This window comes from Rhinolophus hipposideros (assembly GCF_964194185.1).
Source record: "Rhinolophus hipposideros genome assembly, chromosome: X".
NCBI lineage: Eukaryota > Metazoa > Chordata > Mammalia > Chiroptera > Rhinolophidae > Rhinolophus > Rhinolophus hipposideros.
The window spans coordinates 94,376,044-94,398,429 of record NC_138046.1 but is presented as its reverse complement, the minus strand read 5'-3'; the positions used below and the strand labels follow the sequence as shown (position 1 = coordinate 94,398,429).

The window sequence follows — 22,386 nt, the reverse complement described above, 5'->3', positions numbered from 1 at the left end:
GTGAGCTTAGAAGAGGATTCCCCCTGCAGTTGGGCCTGCACATGAGATCACAGCTCTGGACGAAGGCTTGACTGCAGTCTCAAGAGATCTTGAGCCAGAGGCCCCCAGCTAAGCCATGCCCAGAGTCCTGACTCATGGAAACTGAGATGATAAAAACTGCTTTGCAGTTATTCATTGCATAGCAATAGATAACTAATATACTGTGATATTTTTATACAGTCATATGCTAGTTAACGACATATTGGTCAACAACAGACCACATATACAATGATGGTTCTGTAAGATTATAATGGAGCTGAAAAATTCCTATTGCTTAGTGATGTCACAGCTGTCATAATGTCATAGTGTAACACATTGCTCATGTGTTTGTAGTGATGCTGGTGTAAACAAACCTACTGTGCCGCCAGTCACATAAAAGTATAGCATACACTATTACACCGAGGTTTGTGTAAGTGCACTCTATGATGTCCGCACAACGATGAAATTGCCTAATGATACATTTCTGAGAACGTATCCCCATTGTTAATCCATGCATGACTATATTAAATCTGCAGCAATTTGAGCTACAAGTAATTAATGCAACAAAATGTGACAATGAATTCAATTATTGGCTTCCAGATTTTCTAATTTATCTTTGTTTCTTATATACTTTTCCTCCAGGAAACACAATGTTAAGGTAAAGTTTATCCTTTTGTTTTGATTGAAATTATTATTGAGATAATTATAGATTCATATGCAGTTGTAGAAATAATACAGAGAGCCCTTGTATACTTTGCTCAGTTTCCCCACTGGAACATTTGACAAAACTACAGTATAATATTACAACTGGAATACTGACATGGATGCAATCCACCCATCTTACTCAGATTGCCTTAATTTTACTTGTATTCATTTGTGCATCTGTGTGTAATTTGTAACATACTTTTTACTTTATATTCTTACATACTCAAATTCTATCCCTTTGTAATATAAATCTAGCCATTACATTATTCTTTATCAATCTTCTTTCTGATGGTAAAACTTAAGAGACATGAATTCAGGAGTTTATTTCATAGCTCCATATTAATAAACTGAAAATAGTAACAGAGAGTAATAAAAACTGCTTATAGATTATGCAATTGTCGAAGGAAAATTCACTTACCCTGACAGTTTTCTTGAAAGCAAACTACAAAATAAAATGTTAACCTCTCCCCAGAATTAATGTATTTATGCTTGAAATTCAGATGTGAAATAATATTAAGTACAGTTAAAATTTTAACACTGCCTCTTTTTCCTCTGATGAAAGAAGTGAGAAGTTAATATTATTTGTATAACAATGCTTCAGGAAATCAACACATGTAAGTTTTTAGTTTATGATCAGGCAGTGTTAAAATTCATAATTAAATATCTAAACACAAACAGCCAAGGAAAAAGTCAAGCTGATTATAAACCATGCAAAGCGAAACACTTCTGCATAAAAGATTAAACCTTAGAGGAAAACAAAGGGATACCTACTTTCTGCTGCTAGAAGTCCTAGGAGGAAGGCAGCATATGGACAAACAACAAACAGTATGATTTTAGAGCAAGCAGGTTATCAAGCCACAGTTGGGCCCAGTAGATGAGCCCAGGAAGCGTGGTCCCCCAGCTGAGCCCAAAGTGAGCCCCTGTGTTCCATGAGCACATTCACTGGGACTGTTTAGGGTTTCAGTCGTCAAAACACTGGGTTCTGATTCTGACTTCTTTGATTTGAAATATGAGAACAGAATATTTCCACTTTGGATTATTAAGTAACAGAGTGTCAATATACTGTTTATCATAAGATTAAACTCAACAAATTACAGTGAATGTATGACAGACTAATTGCAATAACCAAATATATGGTGATGGAAGGAGAACTGACTGGGTGGTGAGCACACAATGTGATATATAGATGATGTATTACAGAATTGTACACTTGAAACCTATATCATTTTACTAACCATTGTCACCCCAATAAATTTAATAAAAAATAAAATAAAAAGCATCAAATGCAAAAAAAGAAAAAAATCTCTTCTATAAAAATTGTTTTAGAATGTAAACAGCATACCTAACCATATATGACAAATTAGGAAGCTGGTTTGTTTTAAATTCATTTTTAAATTGTAATTTTAAATAGAATTTTGGGGGGACCGAAATAGGATTGTCAGCTTTTAATTTTGTCAAAGAAGGTCATTAAAAATATCTCACAACCTATCATTTATCATCATTTCATAGAAAAAATAGAAAAGGCATTATTTAAAGATGAAAGACAGTCCATCTCAAGAAAGGGTAGTTGGTGACCTTACACTGTTCTCTCTCTAACCCCTCCTTCCGCATGCTCTCACTCACTCCCTACAAGCACATGCTCTATGATCAGTTTTTTCTTTTTGCCATGGGCTTGGAAGAACTTTTGGGTAATGATGAAAAGCGCTTTGTGTTTTGTACTGTAAAACAAACCCATGCCAATTTAAAAAGGAAGACAGTGAAAATGATAATGTAGGGAACTTAAAACCAATGATGCAGAATTTAAAGATTAGAATTAAACAGAGAAGAATTTAGGTTTGAAAATTAATGAAAATATTAAAAAATAAAAAATAAAATAAAAATGTAGATGTGTTAATTTATGAAACTGTAAAGTTCTTATGTGAATCCAGATAAAATACATAATAGGTCTTTTTGCAACCAACCATACAACCATTACTGTTGGTTGCAGAACAGAAAACTTGCTGGTGATAGCTATTTGGTAAATTATGCTGATAAAATATTATAATGCCTCCCTTTAAATGGCTTAGGAATTAAAAATTAATTTTAGGAACATACAAATAATTCCTGATAGCTATGTGAAAGTTAGGGAAACATTAGAATTTTATTCAAAATTTTCTTTCCTCTTTGACTTCTGAGTATATACAAACTTTCTCTTCATTTAGGGTAGGTGATCAGGCATGTACAGTGCATAATAATTCGTCTATATTTTATCTGTAGCAGGAGGACAGTGCTACTTAAAGATATTTTAGAGGCAGACCTTTAGCATATCAAATGAAGACATAGGCTACTTACAAAATCATTAAGATCCAGAAAATTTTTTTAAAAGACAAAAAAAACCAAACATAGGGTGTGACTGCAAGAAAGGGAAGAAGAAACGCGAAATTGTGAGCAACACATTTGAAGGCTTTCAGGCTACCTGTAAGACAGTGTAAGAAATTTCTTTTTTTTCTTTTTCTTTTTTTTAAAAAAAGCAAGTACTGTTATCAGAAACTATTTCAGCCATATCATTTAGAAGTTATACTAAGTTATACTAAAAAACAGAAAAAATTGGGCAATAAAAATATACTTAATAGAAAATAAGCATGTCTGTAACTGTAGACAATTTCTTTCCCTAAAAGAAAAACCCAACTTTTCACAGAAAGGAACACTTAAGAGCTCATTAAACTCTTACTAGGCAGAGGCACATATTAGGGGGCAACATTAAAGATCAGTCTGTGAAGCTATTGCAAGGACCATACTGCTCTGTAGGCCCATTTTTAAAGGTGAAAATGGCATTAAATATATTCCAAATATGCAACTATATCATGTAGTCACAGCACAACATAAAATCATTACTGGAACCACTCCCCCTAGATAGGGTCAAGTGTAATCTGAGTATAAGGAGAGAAGAAAGAGGTTCCTAGCTAACAAACAACAACAAAAAGCTACAGGTGAAGGGAACAAAATGACCAGGAGGAAAGGTATGAAACACTGGGGAACATACCTATAAACTCAACCATGGCCTTGCCTTTCATGTGGTAAGGGTTCTGGGTAATTACCAAGTCAGAACAAGAGGAAAACAGCAAGGTCTTCTCCTCAGAGTTTCTTCTCTAAGATTCCCATTTCTGAATGTTTTTGGAAATCACCTTCACTCAAAAGAGGAAGACTCACATCCCAATTGGTAAAAGTCAAAATGAAGAACTATATAGCTGCTGGAATGGAAAACTTAATCCTGTTATTTTGTACAAGGTATAAACACATGCCAATTTGTAAGAAACTCTCTCTGTGTATGTGTATGTGTATGTGAAGGTGTATGTGCACATATGTGTATAAACAGAGGAAGGAAGAAGCATAAATACTGACAAATGCTCATGGTTCCAACAGGAAAGAAGCATTAGCACATCCATTCCTTCTATATTGCTAATTGTGAAGGACAAACAACTCATGCTTTAGGAAGGGCCTGGCCTTGATTCCAATGGTAATACATGAATATTGAATGAGCCAGTCCAAGAGTACAAAAATCAAATCAACAGTATCATGTCAACCACATGGCAAATACTGAGGGACTCTAATAAAAAAGAAAAACCGAGGGCAGAGGACATATGATGTAGGAGTTAAATTAATAAAGAAATACATAAATAAAATAAAAAAACTGTAACACACATACATGCATTTACATATACATATATATGGATCCTATGGATTTTTAGTGAATGATACTTGATGAAAATCTGAGTATTTTATAATATAATTTTGTGAACACGGGTGGGTTTTTTCAGGAATACCTACATTCATTTAATCAATATAGGTAACTCTTCTATGTTCTTCTCCCTTGAATGCTTGTATAATGTGTTATAGATTTTATAAAAAGAGAACTTGTAAATTGTTTCAAGAGATAACTCATAAGATTTACATTGAAAGATTCAATTAAAAGCAGTGTTGTCCCAAAGTCTACTCTGCTATGGTTGATGTGGGGAAAATCTTATGTCAGAACATTTTGTTGAGGCAGAAGATAATCAGAAAGATCCCCAAAAATCGACTACAATGTTGGATTGGATGAAGTGCGACATTAGGTCTGAAGTAGGGAAAAAGGGAAGAAGTATTTCTGAGGTAAAAAGAAAAAAACTGAAATGTTGGTTTTGGAGCAGTCGGGGAGAGCAACTTTGGTATTAGGATTAAAAGGAACCAGACACATGTAGATGGGATTTGGTTGCTGAAAAACTTCCTTACCATCCCTTGGAGGAGCTGACTAGATTCACAGAAAAAAGTTTATTCAAAATGAAGGAGAAAGGATATAGATACCAAATGATTCACACTGATGAATGAATGATCCAATTACCTGAGGAGGTAGGGTCTTCTGAGAAATCTGGCAACTCTTCAGGGGGATCCCCATAGAATGAGTTGAATTTGTGACTTGACACAGCTGCTAGTACTGCACCCTAAAGCAAAGAGATGAAAAAATATTAAAACAAATATATAAATATAAAAAGTTAACAAATGGGTATTTAAGGATTACTCAAATAAAAAGTCAAATACACAGATGATAGCTAGAAAAGGGGTAGCTCTTAAATGATTTTGGATTTCTTCAAATCAATCATGTATGCATATGCCAGAATAATACTGTCGGAGATTGCAAAAGTATATGAAACCATTTACATCTTGAACTCAAACGCGTACCATACAATGTCTCTATAAAATGATGATGCAGAAAGATGTCTAATGAAATAGAAAGAGGCTTGTGATGAACTACATAAAAAAGGTTTTAGGGCCGGCCCAGTGGCTCAGGTGGTTAGAGCTCCATGCTCCTAACTCCGAAGGCTGCCGGTTCGATTCCCACATGGGCCAGTGGGCTCTCAACCACAAGGTTGCCAGTTCAATTCCTCGAGTCCTGTAAGGGATGGTGGATAGCGCCCCGTGCAACTAAGATTGAACATGGCACCTTGAGCTGAGCTGCCTCCTGGATGGCTCAGTTGCATTCTCTCAACCACAAGGTTGCTGGTTCGACTCCCGCAAGGGATGGTGGGCTGCGCCCCGGGCAACTAGCAACGGCAACTATACCTGGAGCTGAGCTGTGCCCTCCACAACTAAGACTGAAAGGACAACAAATTGAAGCTGAACGGCACCCTCCACAACTAAGATTGAAAGGACAACAACTTGACTTGGAAAAAAAAAGTACTAGAAGTACACACTGTTCCCCAATAAAGTCCTGTTCCCCTTCCCCAATAAAATCTTAAAAAAAAGATTTTAAAACAATCTACAGTATGATCCAATTTTGGAAAAAAAGATTAATATAGATATAAAAGGCTGAACATATACACCAAACTGTTCTTAGTATTAATTATCTCTTGGAGGTAGGAATATGAGTCATTTTTCTTTAAATCACCCCCTTTCTTTTTGTTAACAATGACCATGTGTTACTCCTGTACAGTATTTCTCAATCAGGCCACAGAGCAGAATCAACTACACGTGACTCTTTTAAACCACATGCATATAGCTGCCCTGATTCCTAGTTGAGAATCACCGTCATATTGAGTACAGGATATCCCTTAGGACGTTGGGTGGGAAAAGGTTGGGAATTATTGCTTCAGTAACAAGAAGAACGCTAACAGTTATTTTGTAAAAGTGTTCAATTCTGCGAGTGTTAGGTGTAGGCCAAAATATCTGGGTATGTTCCTTGGCTCTGGCACTTTCCATCTGCGTGATGCTACTTGAGTCAATCATTTAATCTTTTGGGGTTTTCTCCTTTGTAAAGTGAGAATAGTAAGACCAACATAACTTACCTTATAGGATTGTCAAAAGTCATTATGTATATGAAAATGCTTTGTAAACTGTAAAGCATTTTGTAAATGCAAATGATTACTAACCATACTAATCTACTGCTAGAACATGAGCACAGCCTTTTTCTGGTCTAGGAAGAATCGCTCATTTAGGTAGTCTAAGTATCAGTTCACCGAAATAGTCTTAAGTTTAAATTTTAAATATTGAACTCTTGGATTATTTTTTGAAAAGAAAGATAAATCCTTCATGTATGTAGGCATTTATTAAATACATGGAAACATTAATAGAAATACATTTCCACAAGATTCATTTTTTGGGGGGCCATGTTAGGGTTTCTTTCTATAAATAGAAATTGAAAAAGAGAGAGACTGCAGAAAGGGAAGAACAAAAAGCAGAAAAGTGATCTTGATGATACCATGCCAGGCAACTTTTTAGATTTCCAAAAGTCTAGGGTTAATGCAGGAGAGGTTCTTATGTGGAATTTTATGGTCAGCTACCACGATAAAAAAAACAGTACTGAATGCTGAGTTCTTCTTTCTACAGTAGAAGTTTATTTCACTTTACGTATTATACATGTTCCCTAAAAAGTGGGTGGGAATGGAATTTTTACAAATCAAATCATATGCTTCCTACACACTGAGATTAAAATTTTAGAGATGTTTTATTTTTATTTCCAAATGAAGATTCAATTGAGTTTCTTTTTTAAATTAAATTTATTGGGGTGACATTGGTTACTAAGATTATATAAGTTTCGAGTGTACAATATTATAATACATTATCAGTATATTGCATTGTATGGTCATCATTCAAAGTTAAGTTTCCCTCTGTCACCATATATTTGACTCCCTTTGCCCTCTTCAACCTCCCCCATCCCCCTTTTCCTTCTGGTGTATGGTAGTTTTATGTTTCAAGGCCTGTTCTAGTTACTACCGTGTCAAAGATCTAGAAATACTTATACTACTAGAAAAGCACTATTTAAAAAAGCCTTGAGAGGTAAATTCTTTTGAAGTAATAGTAGCAAGTTCCTAATTTATCTGTCTTATGGTTAGCAGTTTTGTTTATTTAGTTCTTTAAACTCAGTGACTGCATGTGGTTTGAATTTTCAACACAAAACTATTAGGTAATAAGGCAAAATGGTTCCAAAACACTTTATGGATTTCGAGAATTTTATTAGAATTTGAGTCAACTTTAGAGATGATTCATTCTAAGAGACTCATTCTGTTGATGAGGAAACAGGTTCAGAGAGGCTTAGCAACCTGTTAAGGTTGCTGCCAACTTTGAGATAGAATCAGGAGTAGACAGAATTGAGGTCCTCTAACTATGCTCCACAGTTCAAGGGTTTTTACTATTCCAGGTGTCAACAATCTTTGTCTGTAAAGGGTCAGACAGTAAATATTTTAGGCTTGAAGGCAATGACTCAATTCTGCCATTGTATTGTGAAAAGCAGCCATAGACAATATGTACATGAATGTTCATGCTGTGTTCCAATAAAACCTTATATATAAAAATCGGTGGTGGGCTAGATTTGGTTTCCAGGCAGTAGTTTGCTAACCCTTTGTACTACACTATTGCTATTAAAGAGCTCAGATCTTATACAAGTAGCTCTTCAAACTTCCTACTTTATTAAATCCTTGATAAATAAGCTTTCTATCTAATTTAGTAGGTATTTTTTAGTATTTTCTGAGAGTAAAACATATCAATTTTGAGTTAAGGAGACTATTCACAAGCTGTTAAGATAACTAATACTAAAGATGCAATTTTCTAAGCCAATTAACCTAGAACGGAGAAGGCAGATTCTAAATGCAAAGAAAAAGAGAACTACAAGGAATTAATTCTTAACTTAATCATAATTATAGTTCATATGCCAAACATCAAAATGGAATGCTCTCAGCTAGATGATTCTGTGTCTCATTTAAGGAAGTGGAAAACAAGAAACGGGTCAGACTTCTGCTATGTTAAGTTACTAAATGCACTTAAGAAGGCAACAAAATTATTAAGTAAGGAACGCAGGAGTTGAACACATGTATAAGTGACTTGAAGACAACAGCACAAAAACCAATGTGTACTCCCTTTTTGGTGCCCCCTAACTGAGCTCAAAAATAAGCACCATGAAGCTTGATAGACACAGGGCACGTACACTTTAACAAGTCTAACAGGGCAGGTACACTTTAACAAGTCTAAATACAAAATAGACAAGTATAAGATGTAGAATAACTGGCATTGTACCCAAAAATGGCAAGGTAACACAGTCATAGTATAATATACTGAGGGGGAAAAGCCCAGCACAGGGACATACAAATATGAATGTGACACAGAATTCAAGAGAGGGTCATCTTAATGGGATGCAGAACACTGAACTCAAAGCCTTAAACTTGGAAAGGGTGAGGCTGAACAGAGATAACCAAAAGGCTAGAAAATCATTTCAAGGTAGAGATGTTAAAGGATTTGGGTCGATTACATTTAAGAATTAAGTCCTAGATGATGAGACCATTGATTCAATCAGAACTTTTGATCTCTCTCCATATAATTACAGCTAAAGTTATCATTTGGCTGTAACTACATGGAGAGACCATGAAGTTATCATAGTCAGCATAGCCTATACAGATATGATACTCAAGCATAACCTAAACACAAGTCTAAAACCTGGAATTTCATAACATTAAGTCAGGATATACTAATGAAGGAGGCCGTGCTATCTTCTCTGAAGAAAATTACAAATTACAAATGAGACTATGGCTATAGATAAGAGCAACTGCATGGCATAGATATCTTAGGAATCCTTTTAGTCTATGAAAAAGTACTTTATAAAGATGGTCTTTAGAAGCCACACTGCCTAACTTAGGAAGTAATAAATTCTATGTTTCAGAATCAAATTAATATAACTGCTTTGTAAAATCAATGTAGGAGGATCAAAATCATTTTAATTATTATTTATGCAACTGCTCATATCAGAATAATAGTTTTCAGTTTTTAGAATCAAAGATGCCTTTCAGATACTAGATTTACTGCTCTGAGTAGCTAGAGCCCACAACTGCTACGCTAACCTACTGCCTCTACACAAACCCTCATGACACGAAAACACTGTATATAAATGTTGGCTTTTATTAGGGCACAAAGGTCCTTGAAAAATCCTTAATTTAGTTCTCGTCGAATTAATAGAAAGGGGACAAATGCCAAGAGGCAGCTATTAGAGCTTCCTGGTTGACCTTTCAAAAGGTGCTGCACAGGTGTAACCATTGCTCTCGGAGGTGCCAAGACTCCAGATAGCGGTGTTGTACAATACTAGAACTTTCTGCAGTGAGAGAAATGTTCTATACCCGTGTTATCCAATACAGTGGTCATAAGCCACATGGGGTACTGAGCACTTGAAATGTGACTCCTGCAACTGAGAAATCAAATTCAAAATTTTATTTAATATCAATTAGTTAAAATTAAAATCTAAGTAGCTACATATGGCTAGTGGCTACTGCAATGGATAGTGCAGCTCTATAAAGTACTGGAAAAAAAGGATTCCTTAAATAACCTTTTTCTAGTTCGGCAAAGCTCAGGAATCCAAGACACCAATCAGTAAGTCAGAGCAGCATGCAGGCTATACTTTTGCAATTTGCAAAATCAATAAAGGAAAATTATAGAAAGTTATGAGAAATCTCCCTCACTTTCTATATATACAAGGAACAAATGATTTCCCTTAAATTGAATCACATGGATTCAACTCACCATGTCCTTAACTGATTGCAATAAACTTACCCAAATAAAGAATCTTGCTTCTATTTATACAGAATTTCTTCAACATACTTCACTGTGGGGAAATCTGCTCTCTAGACATAGAAATAACTCATGAAGCGAAGGGCATGATTTCTAGAACAGATTCCCTCCTGAGCCTCTTCCCTAGGTAGACATGCTTAGACACTCACAAACACGTCCCTAGTCCTCTCCCCACCTTTCCATCCTGTCCTTGCTCAGCAACTCCTTCAAGTAGATGACAGCCAGGGTCAGAGTACAGGTGTGCCTCCTTAAGGAACATACAGAGCACAGATTTTCTAGACAGCCTAGATTGCACAGCCTGCCCCATGCATTCTAATACTCCATTTGAGAAAATATGATCTTCATATCTAGTCCCCTACTCAGGCCTATGTAGTTTATTAAAGAAAGTATTGTCTCTAGAGGATTTTTAAAAACCGAAGCATTGAAATTCTAGAGCTTAGTATGAAATAAAAGGGTGAAAAAAAAGAACCCCAACATATGAAATGTCTGGTAACCAAAATGGGAGAAAAATTTTTCCATCGTCATTTACACATGTAAAAATAGAATAATGACATAAAAGAGAATAAAAAGAAATGTGTGATAATAATTCAAATCACATGCAGGGTTCCATAAACTTTTTTAAATCTACAGTTTGAAACACAGTCTGAAAATTATGTTAATGATTCTAATTATCCAAATAATTTTTTCATTAGGGATTTGCTGTCTCCTGCAGCCTGCTGAAAAGATCAAATGCCAAAATGAAAGTACAAATATGGAAAGGAACAATTTCTGACTGTTTAGTATTGATACTACTATAACCAGTCATAAGTAATCATCTTGAAATTTCAGCAAAGTAAAATGAACAATGTCTTATATTTTGGCATAGACTAGTTTTACAAAACTTACTGAATGAGAAAAAGGTTAAGTCATCAAAATGGCAGCGTGAGGTGAGCCTCTGTAAAGCTCCCCTATAATTTACAACTAATTGAACAACAAAAACTCCACAAAGGACTCGCTGCACAGCAGACAGGCAAGACGAAGAGGCCGACTACTGAATTCACCTTAAGGTGGGCAAATCGCACGAGCGGGGGAGGAGGGAAAAGAGAAGTGCGGAGAGAGAGCCACAGGAGCAAGAAGCAGACCTAGCTCAGATCTCCCAGCTCGCTGCATCCTGGAACTACCGCAGCTGCGGGAGAGGGAAGATCTCGGACTACTAGGGCTCCGCTTATGGCCCACAGGGCTGATGGGGCAGCATACAAAATGGCTGAACTCACGGCAGAGACCTCGGAGAAAAGACTGAGGGAAGAAGGCGGAAAACGGTGGTTTAAGCTCTCACTGCCGAGCAGAGAACGGAAGCCTTAGGCACTGAGACTAGCCGCCCCCTCTCTACCCGCCAGAGCTCGCCCTGCCCCCACGTGCCCGGTGCTACAAGCGGAACAGTAGCAGTGTCAGATCAAATTAACAGAATATTTGCTGTGCTGAGAACTGTGGACCGCAGACACAGATTCGAAGCCCAACTAGTTCTGGCAAAGGGCAGGAAGCTGTGGAAGCGGGACCTGCTGTGGTGGTGGTCGCCACCATTGCTCTGGGCCACCTCTCACAACTTACCCCACCCCTGACCCCACCTATCTGGGCAGATCCCTGCAGGAAAAAACAGAACTGCTGAAACATACGGGCTCTGAATCTAGTGCAGGAAGAGCTTTGGAACTTCAAAAGCTCTCCGTATACCCGCACGAACACTGCGCCCTGTGACCCAGGCGAACTATTAACAGAGGAGAAGCCCATCTCCCAGGGAATACCCACAATGTGAGAAGCTGGAATAGTGCAAAGAAAACATAGCAATACCATGTGAGAGAGAAAAAAAAAGGCTGCAGTCGGAGAGAAAATAAAACATTCTACCGACAAGTACTGGAAAACAAAAGAAAGACCTGTTCCTATCAACCTGTTGCAGAAGCCACTCCTGTAGATGGCTAGGAAGAGAAATAGTAAATCAGTAATTGCCATGAATAACCAAGGCAACAAGACGGCTCAGAAAGAAAGTGAAAAGTCTCCAGAAAAGGAACTTAAAGATATGGAAATAAGTGACATAAATGACAGAGAATTCAAGATTGCAGTTCTGAAAAAACTCAACGAGATGCAAGAAAACACAGAAAGGCAGTTTAATGAACTCAGAAACACAATCAAAGAATACCATGAGCATTTTACAAAAGAGACTGAAATTTTAAATAAGAACCAAATGGAATTTCTGCAGCTTAAGAACTCAATAGAAGAAATTAAGAATGAAATAACCAGCTTAGGTAGTAGAGTTGTACAGATGGAGGAAAGAATCAGTGACATCGAAGATAGAAACCTGGAAATCACATGGATGGAAGAAGAGACTCAAGACTTAAAAGAAATGAAAGAACTCTACAAGAACTTTCTGACTCCATCAGAAAGATCAATATAAGAATAATGGCATACCAGAAGGAGAAGAAAGACAGAAGGGAACAGAGAATATATTCAAACAAATTGTTGATGAGAACTTCTCAAACTTGTGGACAGAACTGGATCCTAGAATCCAAGAAGCAAATAGAACACCTAATTACCTCAATCCCAACAGGCCTTCTCCAAGGCACATTGTATTGAAGCTAAAATCAATGACACAGAAAGAATCCTCAAGGCAGCCAGGGAAAAGAAGACGGTAACCTACAAAGGAAAACCCATTAGATTATCATCAGTTTTTTCAGCAGAAACTCTACAAGTCAGGAGGGAGTGGAACCAAATATTCAAACTATTGAAAGAGAGAAATTACGAGGCAAAAATAATACATCCAGCAAAGATATCCTTTAGATACAAAGAAGGAATAAAGACCTTTCCAGACATACAGAAGCTGAGGGAATTTTCTAATACATGACCTGCACTACAAGAAATACTAAAGGAGGCTATTCAACTACCATCAACAGGGACGATTTGTGGCAACCGAAACATAAAAAGGGAGAGAATAAAGGCCTGAACTGTAATATGGGAATGGAGAAAGTTAAGCGTGCTGAAGAAAATGGAATACTCTAAATATCAAACTTTCTTTTACATAAACTTAAGGGTTTATGTAAAGGGACAACTCAAAAAAAAAATCCAGAACTGAAATATATACTGTAATAAAAGAAGAAACAGAGGGAAACATCATAGAATACCACCACACAGAAATAATAGACAACAACAAAATGGCAAAGAAACAGTGGAGACACAGCCTTACCAGAAAACTAAAGATAGAATGACAGGAAATCCTGACATATCAATAATCACCCTAAATGTAAATGGACTGAACTCACCAATAAAAAGGCACAGAGTAGCAGACTGAATCAAAAAACTAAACCCAACCATATGCTGTCTCCAAGGGACATCTCAGCTACAAGGACAAGCATAGACTCAAAGTGAAAGGATGGAAATTGACACTCAAAGCAAATGGTACCCATAGAAAATCAGGTGTAGCCATAATGATATCAGATGAAACAGACTTCAGGGTGAAAACAGATAACAAGAGACAAAGATGGACATTTCATAATGGTAAAGGGAACTATACAACAAGAAGACATAACAGTCTTCAATATTTATGCCCCCAATCAGGGAGCACTGAAATATACCAAGCAACTACTAACAGAACTAAAGAGAGAAATTGAGCAAAACACAATTATACTAGGGGACTTAAATACATCATTGACAGCTATGGATAGATCATCCAAACAGAAAATAAATAACGAAATCGCAGCCCTAAATGACACATTAGATGAATTGGACATAATTGACATTTATAGAGCACTTCATCCTAAAACATCAGACTGTACAATCTTTTCTAGTGTACATGGAACATTCTCAAGGATAGGCCATATATTGGGACATAAAATCAGCTTCAGCAAATTTAAGAAGATTGAAATCATACCAATCATATTCTCTGATCACAAGGCTTTGAAATTGGATATCAACCGCAAAAAGAAAGCAGGAAAAAACACAAATACATGGAGATTAAACAACACAGTTTTAAAGAATGACTGGGTCAAAGAAGAAATTAGAGGAGAGATCAAAAGATACATAGAAACAAATGAAAATGAAAATACATCCTACCAAAATTTTTGGGATGCAGCGAAAGCAGTTTTAAGAGGAAAATTTATATCATTACAGGCCTATCTCAAGAAACAAGAAAAATCCCAAAGAAATAACCTCATGTTACACCTTAAAGAACTGGTAAAAGAAGAATAAGTGAAACCCAAGTTCAGCAGAAGAAAGGAAATAACAAATATCAGAGCAGAACTAAATGAAATAGAGAACAAAAAGACAATAGAAAAAATGAATATGACAAAGAGCTGGTTCTTTGAAACGATTAAGAAAATTGACAAACCGTTGGCTAGACTCACTAAGATAAAAAGAGAGAAGACCCTAATTAACAAAATGAGAAATGAAAAAGGGGAAGTTATCACGGACACCACAGAAATACAATGGATCACCCAAGAATACTATGAAGGACTATATGACACCAAATTCAATAACCTAGAAGAAATGGACAAGTTTTTAGAAACATATAGCCTTCCAAGGCTGAACCATGAAGAACTAAAAAATCTAAACGGACCGATCATCAGTAAGGAAATTGAATCAGTCATCCAAAACATTCCCAAAAGCAAAAGTGTGGGACCAGATGGCTTCACTAGTGAATTCTACCAAACCTTCAAAGAGGATCTAATACCTATCCTGCTCAAACTCTTCCAAAAAATGATGAAGAGACAGTACTCCCTAACTCATTTTATGAGGCCAACATTACCCTGATACCAAAACATGGTAAGGACAACATGAAGAAAGAATACTACAGACCTATATCTCTGATGAATATAGATATAAAAATCCTAAACAAAATTCTAGCAAATCGAATACAGCAATGCATTAAAAAGATTATTCATCACGTCCAAGTGGGGTTCATCCCGGGAGCACAAGCATGTTTCAACCTCTGCAAATCCATCAATGTGATACATCACTTAAACAAAATAAAGGACAAAAATCATATGATTATATCAACTGATGCAGAAAAAGCATTCAACAAGATACAACATCCATTTATGATTAAAACACTTAATAAAATAGGTATAGAAGGAAAATACCTTAACATAATAAAGGCCATATATGACAAGCCCTCAGCTAATCTCATAATTAATGGTGAAAAACTGAAGACCTTTGCTCTACGTTCAGGAACACGACAGGGCTGTGCCCTATTACCTCTGTTTTTCATCATAGTGTTGGAAGTCCTTGCCAGAGCAATCAGGCAAGAGAAAGAAATAAAAGGCATCCAAATTGGGAATGAAGAAGTTAAATTATCACCCTGCAGATGACATGATGCTATATATAGAAAACCCTAAAGACTCCACCAAAAAGCTATTAGAAACAATCAACGAATACAGTAAAGTTGCTGGCTACAGAATCAATGTACAAAAGTCCATTGCATTCCTATATACTAACAATGAAATCTCAGAAAAAGAAATACAAAAAACAACTCCTTTTGTAACTGCAGCAAAAAGAATAAAATACCTAGGAATAAACTTAACCAAGGATGTGAAGGACCTATATGCTGAAAACTGTAAGACGTTTTTGATAGAAATTGAAGAAGACATAAAGAAATGGAAAGATATTCCGTGCTCATGGATTGGAAGAATTAATATAGTTAAAATGGCCATATTACCCAAAGCAATATACAGATTTAATGCAATCCCCATCAAAATCCTAATGGCATTTTTAAAAGAAATAGAACAAAAAAATCATCAGATTTGTTTGGAACCACAAAAGACCCCGAAAAGCCAAAGCAATCTTAAGAAAAAAGAACAATACTGGAGGTATCGCAGTCCCTGACTTTAGCTTGTACTACAGGGCTACAATAATCAAAACAGCATGGTATTGGCAGAAAAACAGACACATAGACCAATGGAATAGAATTGAGAACCCAGAAATAAAACCACATAAATATGGACAGATATTTTTTTTAAAAGTGAATATACTACAATTCATTTATCCATTTTTTTCCTGGAGATGAACATTTATGTTGGCCCCCTTCCTCCAATAGCAATGCATACAGCTATAAACATTCTTATACATTTATCCTTGTGCACATGTGCAAGAGTTTCTTCAAAGTATATCCTAAGAACAGAATTGCTAGAATGTAGGACATACTCATCTTCAACTTTATAGGTAATACTGAATTGCTTTACTAAGTAGTTTTAGCAGTTTACCCTCCCACTATCAGTGGATGAGTCCTCACTCTCCTAGTTCACAATACTTGGTACTGTGGTGTCAGAATTGTTTATTTCTTTTGGCCACTCAGAAGAGTGTGAAGGTATCACATTATGATTATAATTTGAATTTTCTTATTATTAATGAGGTCGAGCATCTTTTCATGAGTTTATTGGCTTATTGTGTTTTTGTCTACAAAGACATTTGTAACTTTTGCTCATTTTATCTATTGAGTTGTTTGACTTTTTAAAAAGATTTTTATTAAAATAAAGCCAACATAGAATATTATATTAGTTTCAGGTATACATCATAGTTATTCAACATTTATATACCTAAAGACGTGATCAGCATCATAAGTCATGCAACCGTCTGACACCGTACCACGTTAGCACAATATTATTGACTATATTTCCTATACTGTACATTACATCCCCATGACTTATTTTTTTTAATGCCATAGACTTTTTTTTCTTTTTGAATTTTTTTTATTAGTTTCAGGTGCACAAGACAAAGTAATACTTAGACGTTTATCATTTATATCCCACACACTGTGTGAACCCCCTCCCCCATCCACTATCCCTCTGACATCGCACAGAGCCATTACATTTCCAGTCTCTATTCCTAATGCTGTACTCTGCTTCTTGTAAGTATACACATACATATATATGTAAAATTATAGTTGACATTCATTATTGTTCAGCTTCAGGTGTACAGTGCAGTGATCAGGCATCTACATCATCCCTGAGGTGGTCTCCCAAATGGGACACGTGTCCATCGGATACCCTACAAAATCTTTACAACATTATTGATTACGTTCCCCAAATTAATTTTCAAAACCCCATGGCCATCTTGTGGTTACTGACTGTTTTATAATCCCCTCACCTTCCCCCTTATCCTCACCCCCCTACCCGTCTAGCAACCCTCAGTTTTTCCTCTTTGTCTCCGAAACTGTTTCTGATTAGTTCATTCACTTATTCTTTTCTTTAGATTCCACATATAAGTGAGATCATATGATATTTGTCTTTCTCTGTCTGAGTTTTTTCACTTAACATAATGTTCTATAGGTCCATCCATGTTGTTGCAAATGGTAAGATTACTTTCTTCTTTATGGCTGCGTAATACTCCATTGTATAAATGTACCACAGTTTCTCAATCCAGTCATCTACCGATGGGCATTTCGGTTGTTTCCATATCTTGGTTATTGTGTATAGTGTTGCAATAAACATAGGAGTGCATAAAGATTTTTGAATTGGAGTTCTGGATTTCTCCGGGTAGATGCCTAGGAGTGGAATTACTGGATCATAGGCTAGTTCCATTTTCAGATTCCTGAGATACCTCCATACTGTTTTCCACAGTGGCTGCACCAATCTGCAATCCCACCAACAGTGCACAAGTGTTCCCTTTTCTCCACATCTGCGCCAGCACTTGTTGTTTGTTGATTTATTGATGATAGCCATTTTGACTGGGGTGAGGTGGTATCTCATTGTGGTTTTTATTTGCATTTCTCTGATGGTTAGTGAGGTTGAGCATTTCTTCATATGTCTGTTTGCCATCTGTATGTCCTCATAGACACAGACAATAGTTTAGTGGTTACCAGAGGGTAAGGGGGGTGTGGGGAGGGAGATGAGGGTAAGGGGGATCAAATATATGGTGATGGAAGGAGAACTGACTCTGGGTGGTGAACACACAATGGGATTTATAGATGACGTAATACAGAATTGTACACCTGAAATTATGTAATTTCATTAACAATTGTCACCCCGATAATTAAAAAAAAAAGTCTCTTCATATCCTCTGCCCAGTTTTTAATTGGGTTGTTTGTTTATTTAGAGTTGAGTTGAGTGAGTTTTTTTAAATAAATTTGTGATATTAATACCTTACCAGATATATCATTGGCAAATATCTTTTCCCATTCAGTAGGATCCCTTTTTGTTTTATTGATGGTTTCCTTTGCTGTTAAAAAACTTTTTAGTTTGATGTAATCCCACGTGTTTATTTTCTCTTACTTCCCTCGCGCGAGGGAATATATCAGTAAAAATCTTACTCCAGGTAATGTTTGTGAAGTTTCTTCCTATATTTTCTTCTAGGTATTTTATGGTTTCAGATCTTACATTTGAGTCTTTAAGCCATTTTGAATTTATTTTTGCATATGGTGTAAAGAGGTGGTCCAGCTTCATTTTTTTGCATGTGTCTGTCCAGGTTTCCCAGCACCATTTATTGAATAGACTGGACAGATAATTTTTGACAAAGAAACTAAAAACATACAATGGAGGAAAGACAGCCTCTTCAATAAATGGTGCTGGGAGAATTGGATAGCCACCCACAAAAGAATGAAACTGGACTGCTATCTGTCACCATGTACCAAAATCAATTCAAAATGGATCAAAGACTTAAGCATAAGTCCTGACACAATAAACTGCATAGAAGAAAACATAGGTACTAAACTTATGGACCTTTGGTTCAAAGAGCATTTTATGAATTTGACTCCAAAGGCAATGGAAGTAATAGCAAAAATAAACGAATGGGACTATATGAAACTTAAAAGCTTCCGCACTGCAAAAGAAACCATCGACAAAACAAGGAGGCAACCAACTGAGTGGGAGAAGATTTTTGCAAACCGTGCCTCCGATAAGGGGCTAATATCCAAAATATACAAGGAACTCATGAACCTCACCAACAACAAAAATAAACAACCCAATTGAAAAATGGGCAGAAGACCTGAAGAGACATTTCTCCAAAGAGGACATACAAATGGCAAATAGACATATGAAAAAATGCTCAACATCACTAATCATCAGAGAAATGCAAATAAAAACCACAATGAGATATCACCTCACCCCAGTCAGAATGGCTTTCATCAACAAGACAAATAGTAACAAGTGTTGGAGAGGCTGTGGAGAAAAAGGAACCCTCATACACTGTTGGTGGGAATGCAGACTGGTGTAGCTGTTACAGAAGGCAGTGTGGAGGTTCCTCAAAAAATTATGAATAGATTTACCATATGACACAGCAATCCGTCTCCTGGATATCTACCCAAAAAATCTGAAAACATTTATCCATAAAGACACATGTGCTCCAATGTTCATTGCAGCTTTGTTTACGGTGGCCAAGACATGGAAACAACCAAAACGTCCTTCGATAGATGAATGGATAAAGAAGTTGTGGTATATATACACAATGGAGTACTATTCGGGGGTAAGAAAAGATGATATAGGAACATTTGTGACAACATGGATGGATCTTGAGAGTAATGCTAAGCGAAATAAGTCAGACAGAAAAAGCAGAGAACCATATGATTTCACTGATATGTGGTATACAAACCAAAAACAACAAAAGAACAAGACAAACAAATGAGAAACAAAAACTCGTAGACACAGACAATAGTTTAGTGATTACTAGAGGGTAAGGGGGATCAAATATATGGTGATGGAAGGAAAATTGACTCTGGGTGGTGGACACACAATGGGATTTATAGATGACGTAATACAGAATTGTACACCTGAAAACTATGGAATTTTACTAACAATTGTCACCCCAATAAATAAATAAAACTCAAAAAACAAAAAAACCCCAAAACAAAACAAAACGTTTCAACTGTAAAAACAGTAAATTCACCATGAAAAATACCTGTTTGGGTAAAAACCTTTTGGAGGGGAAGTTAGATACAGAGATTAAAAATCTTGGGGCGGCTGGTTGGCTCAGTTGGTTAGAGTGCGAGCTCTCAACAACAAGGTTGCCAGTTCAATTCCCACATGGGATTATGGGCCCCCTGTAACTAAAGATTGAGAACGGCAACTGGACTTGGGGCTGAGCTGCGCCCTCCACAACTAGACTGAAGGACAACAACTTGGAGCCGATGGGCCCTGGAGAAACATACTGTTCCCCAATATTCCCCAATAAAAAAACCACACAAAAAAACCCCTTAACTACATGTATAAACTTCGATGCCAACAATTTCAGTAGTAGAGAACTTACCCTAAGAATATAGTCTGAGCTGTACAAAGATTTATTAATGAAAATAGCCAATGCAACAGTATTTAAGGCCATGAAAAACTGGAAGCGATCTCCTTTTCATTGAATTATAGTCGCAAGTACATATGATGGATTTTTCTGGAACCATTACAGTTTGCTCTTTAGAGTAGTAACTCTCAATAAGGTGGACATATCACAGTCGCCTAAGGGGCTTTGCCAATAAAGACGCACCCCTCTAACCTCCTGCATGCCTAGGGCTGAGGGAGGGAGGGGTGGCATCTTGGGTGAGCTGAGTGGTGCAGTTAGCCACTGTTACTATGGTACCGCGGCATATCCCTCAAGTGTGCCAAAGTGAAAGCCAGTATTTAAGAATATTTTGTCTCATGGCTTAAAAAATGTGGGTTATGTGAAATCTACATAACACAAAAGTCACCATTTTAAAGTGTAGAATTCAGTGATATTTAATAGATTCACAATGCTATGTGGCCACCACTTCTGTCTAGTTTCCAAAATATCTTTATATCCGCACCCCCAACACCAATCCCTATACCTATTAAGCACTCACTACCCAGTGCCAGGAAATTACCAATTTACTTTTTCTCTCTATGGATTTATAGATATAAATACCTATTCTGGACATTACAAATTAATGGAATCATCCAACAGGTGGCCTTTTATGTCTTTTACTGTATGTGGATATCAAACTGCCCCAACACCAGCTGTTGAAAAGACTTTACCTTCCCCATTGAATTGCCTGGACAACTTTTGTTGAAAATCGACTGACCACATATATAAGTGTTTATTCCTGAACTCTTAATTCTGCTCCACAATCTACATGCCTATCCTCATACCATACTGGCATCACAGTGTCCTGATGATTGTAGCTTTATTGTAAGTGTTGAAATTGGAAAGTATGAGTCTTCCAACTTTGTTCTTTCTTACAGATTGTTTGGGCTATTCTAGTTCCTTTGCATTTCCATATAAATTTTGGGTTCAGTTTGACAATATATGGTAAAACTCTGATAGGGATTGTGTTAAATCTATAAATCAATTTGGAAAGAACTATTATCTTAATACTATTGAGTCTTCCGATTCACGAACATTAAATATTGCTCCATTTAGGTAGATTCTCTTTAATTTCTCTCAGCAATGTTAGTTTATAAGGCTTATACTTCTTTTGTTAAATTTGTTCTTAAGTAGTTCATCTGTTTTGATGCTATTGTGAATGGAATTGTTTAATTTTACGATTGTTAATTGCTCATATATGGAAACACAATTCAATTTTATATATTGATCTCGTATCCTATGACCTTGCTAAACATGTTATTTCTAATAGTTTCTTTTTGAAGATTCCTTAGGATTTTCTATATACAGGATCATGTCATCATGTAAACAAAGACAATTTTACTTTCTTTCCAATCTGGATGCCTTTTATTTTGTTTTCTTGCCCGACTGCACTACAGCCTGAGTGTTTGTATTTTTATTAAGTTCCTAGGTGATGGTGATGCTGCTGGTCTGGGGAATTGCACTTGGAAAGCCAGTGCTCTAAAGAATGTATATCACACAATGGATATGATACTAGAGGAGAATAATGGAAGAGAAGTGAATGTTATGTCACAAGTATAAGATCCTCTCTTTCTAGATACTGTGAAGGAAAATGATCTAAATGGTCAGAAAAATCTAAGCATAGTTATTAATATTTTGGAAGAAATACAGAAATAGAGATTATCCAGTGAAAGTTTTCATGGTCTATACATTTTTAAATAGCCTTTAAAAAAACCTCAAAATCTTAACGTCAATGACTGGGAAAAAAGTTAAAATGGTATGGAGTGTCCACTGAAGAATTACAGTTATTTATAAATAGAATACCAAATCAAAGTTATTAACATTAAAATCATAATGAAACAA

The 22,386-nt window shown here is 36.3% G+C and overlaps 1 protein-coding gene across 15 annotated transcripts in view; it reads right to left on the bottom strand.

The window, feature by feature from the left end:
• CASK (calcium/calmodulin dependent serine protein kinase) overlaps positions 1–22,386 on the bottom strand; it is a 416,202-nt gene that overhangs the window by 94,074 nt on the left and 299,742 nt on the right. For 8 of the 15 annotated variants that reach the window (XM_081041785.1, XM_081041786.1, XM_081041780.1 and 5 more), the window contains exons 10-11: positions 5,081–5,180; positions 1,495–1,512 (exon numbers count right to left, since the gene is read on the bottom strand). In XM_081041785.1, coding sequence (XP_080897911.1) covers positions 1,495–1,512; positions 5,081–5,180 — 118 coding nt within the window. The remainder of the gene's footprint in view (positions 1–1,494; positions 1,513–5,080; positions 5,181–22,386) is intronic. The other 7 variants (XM_081041787.1, XM_081041777.1, XM_081041781.1 and 4 more) reach the window with 1 other exon arrangement.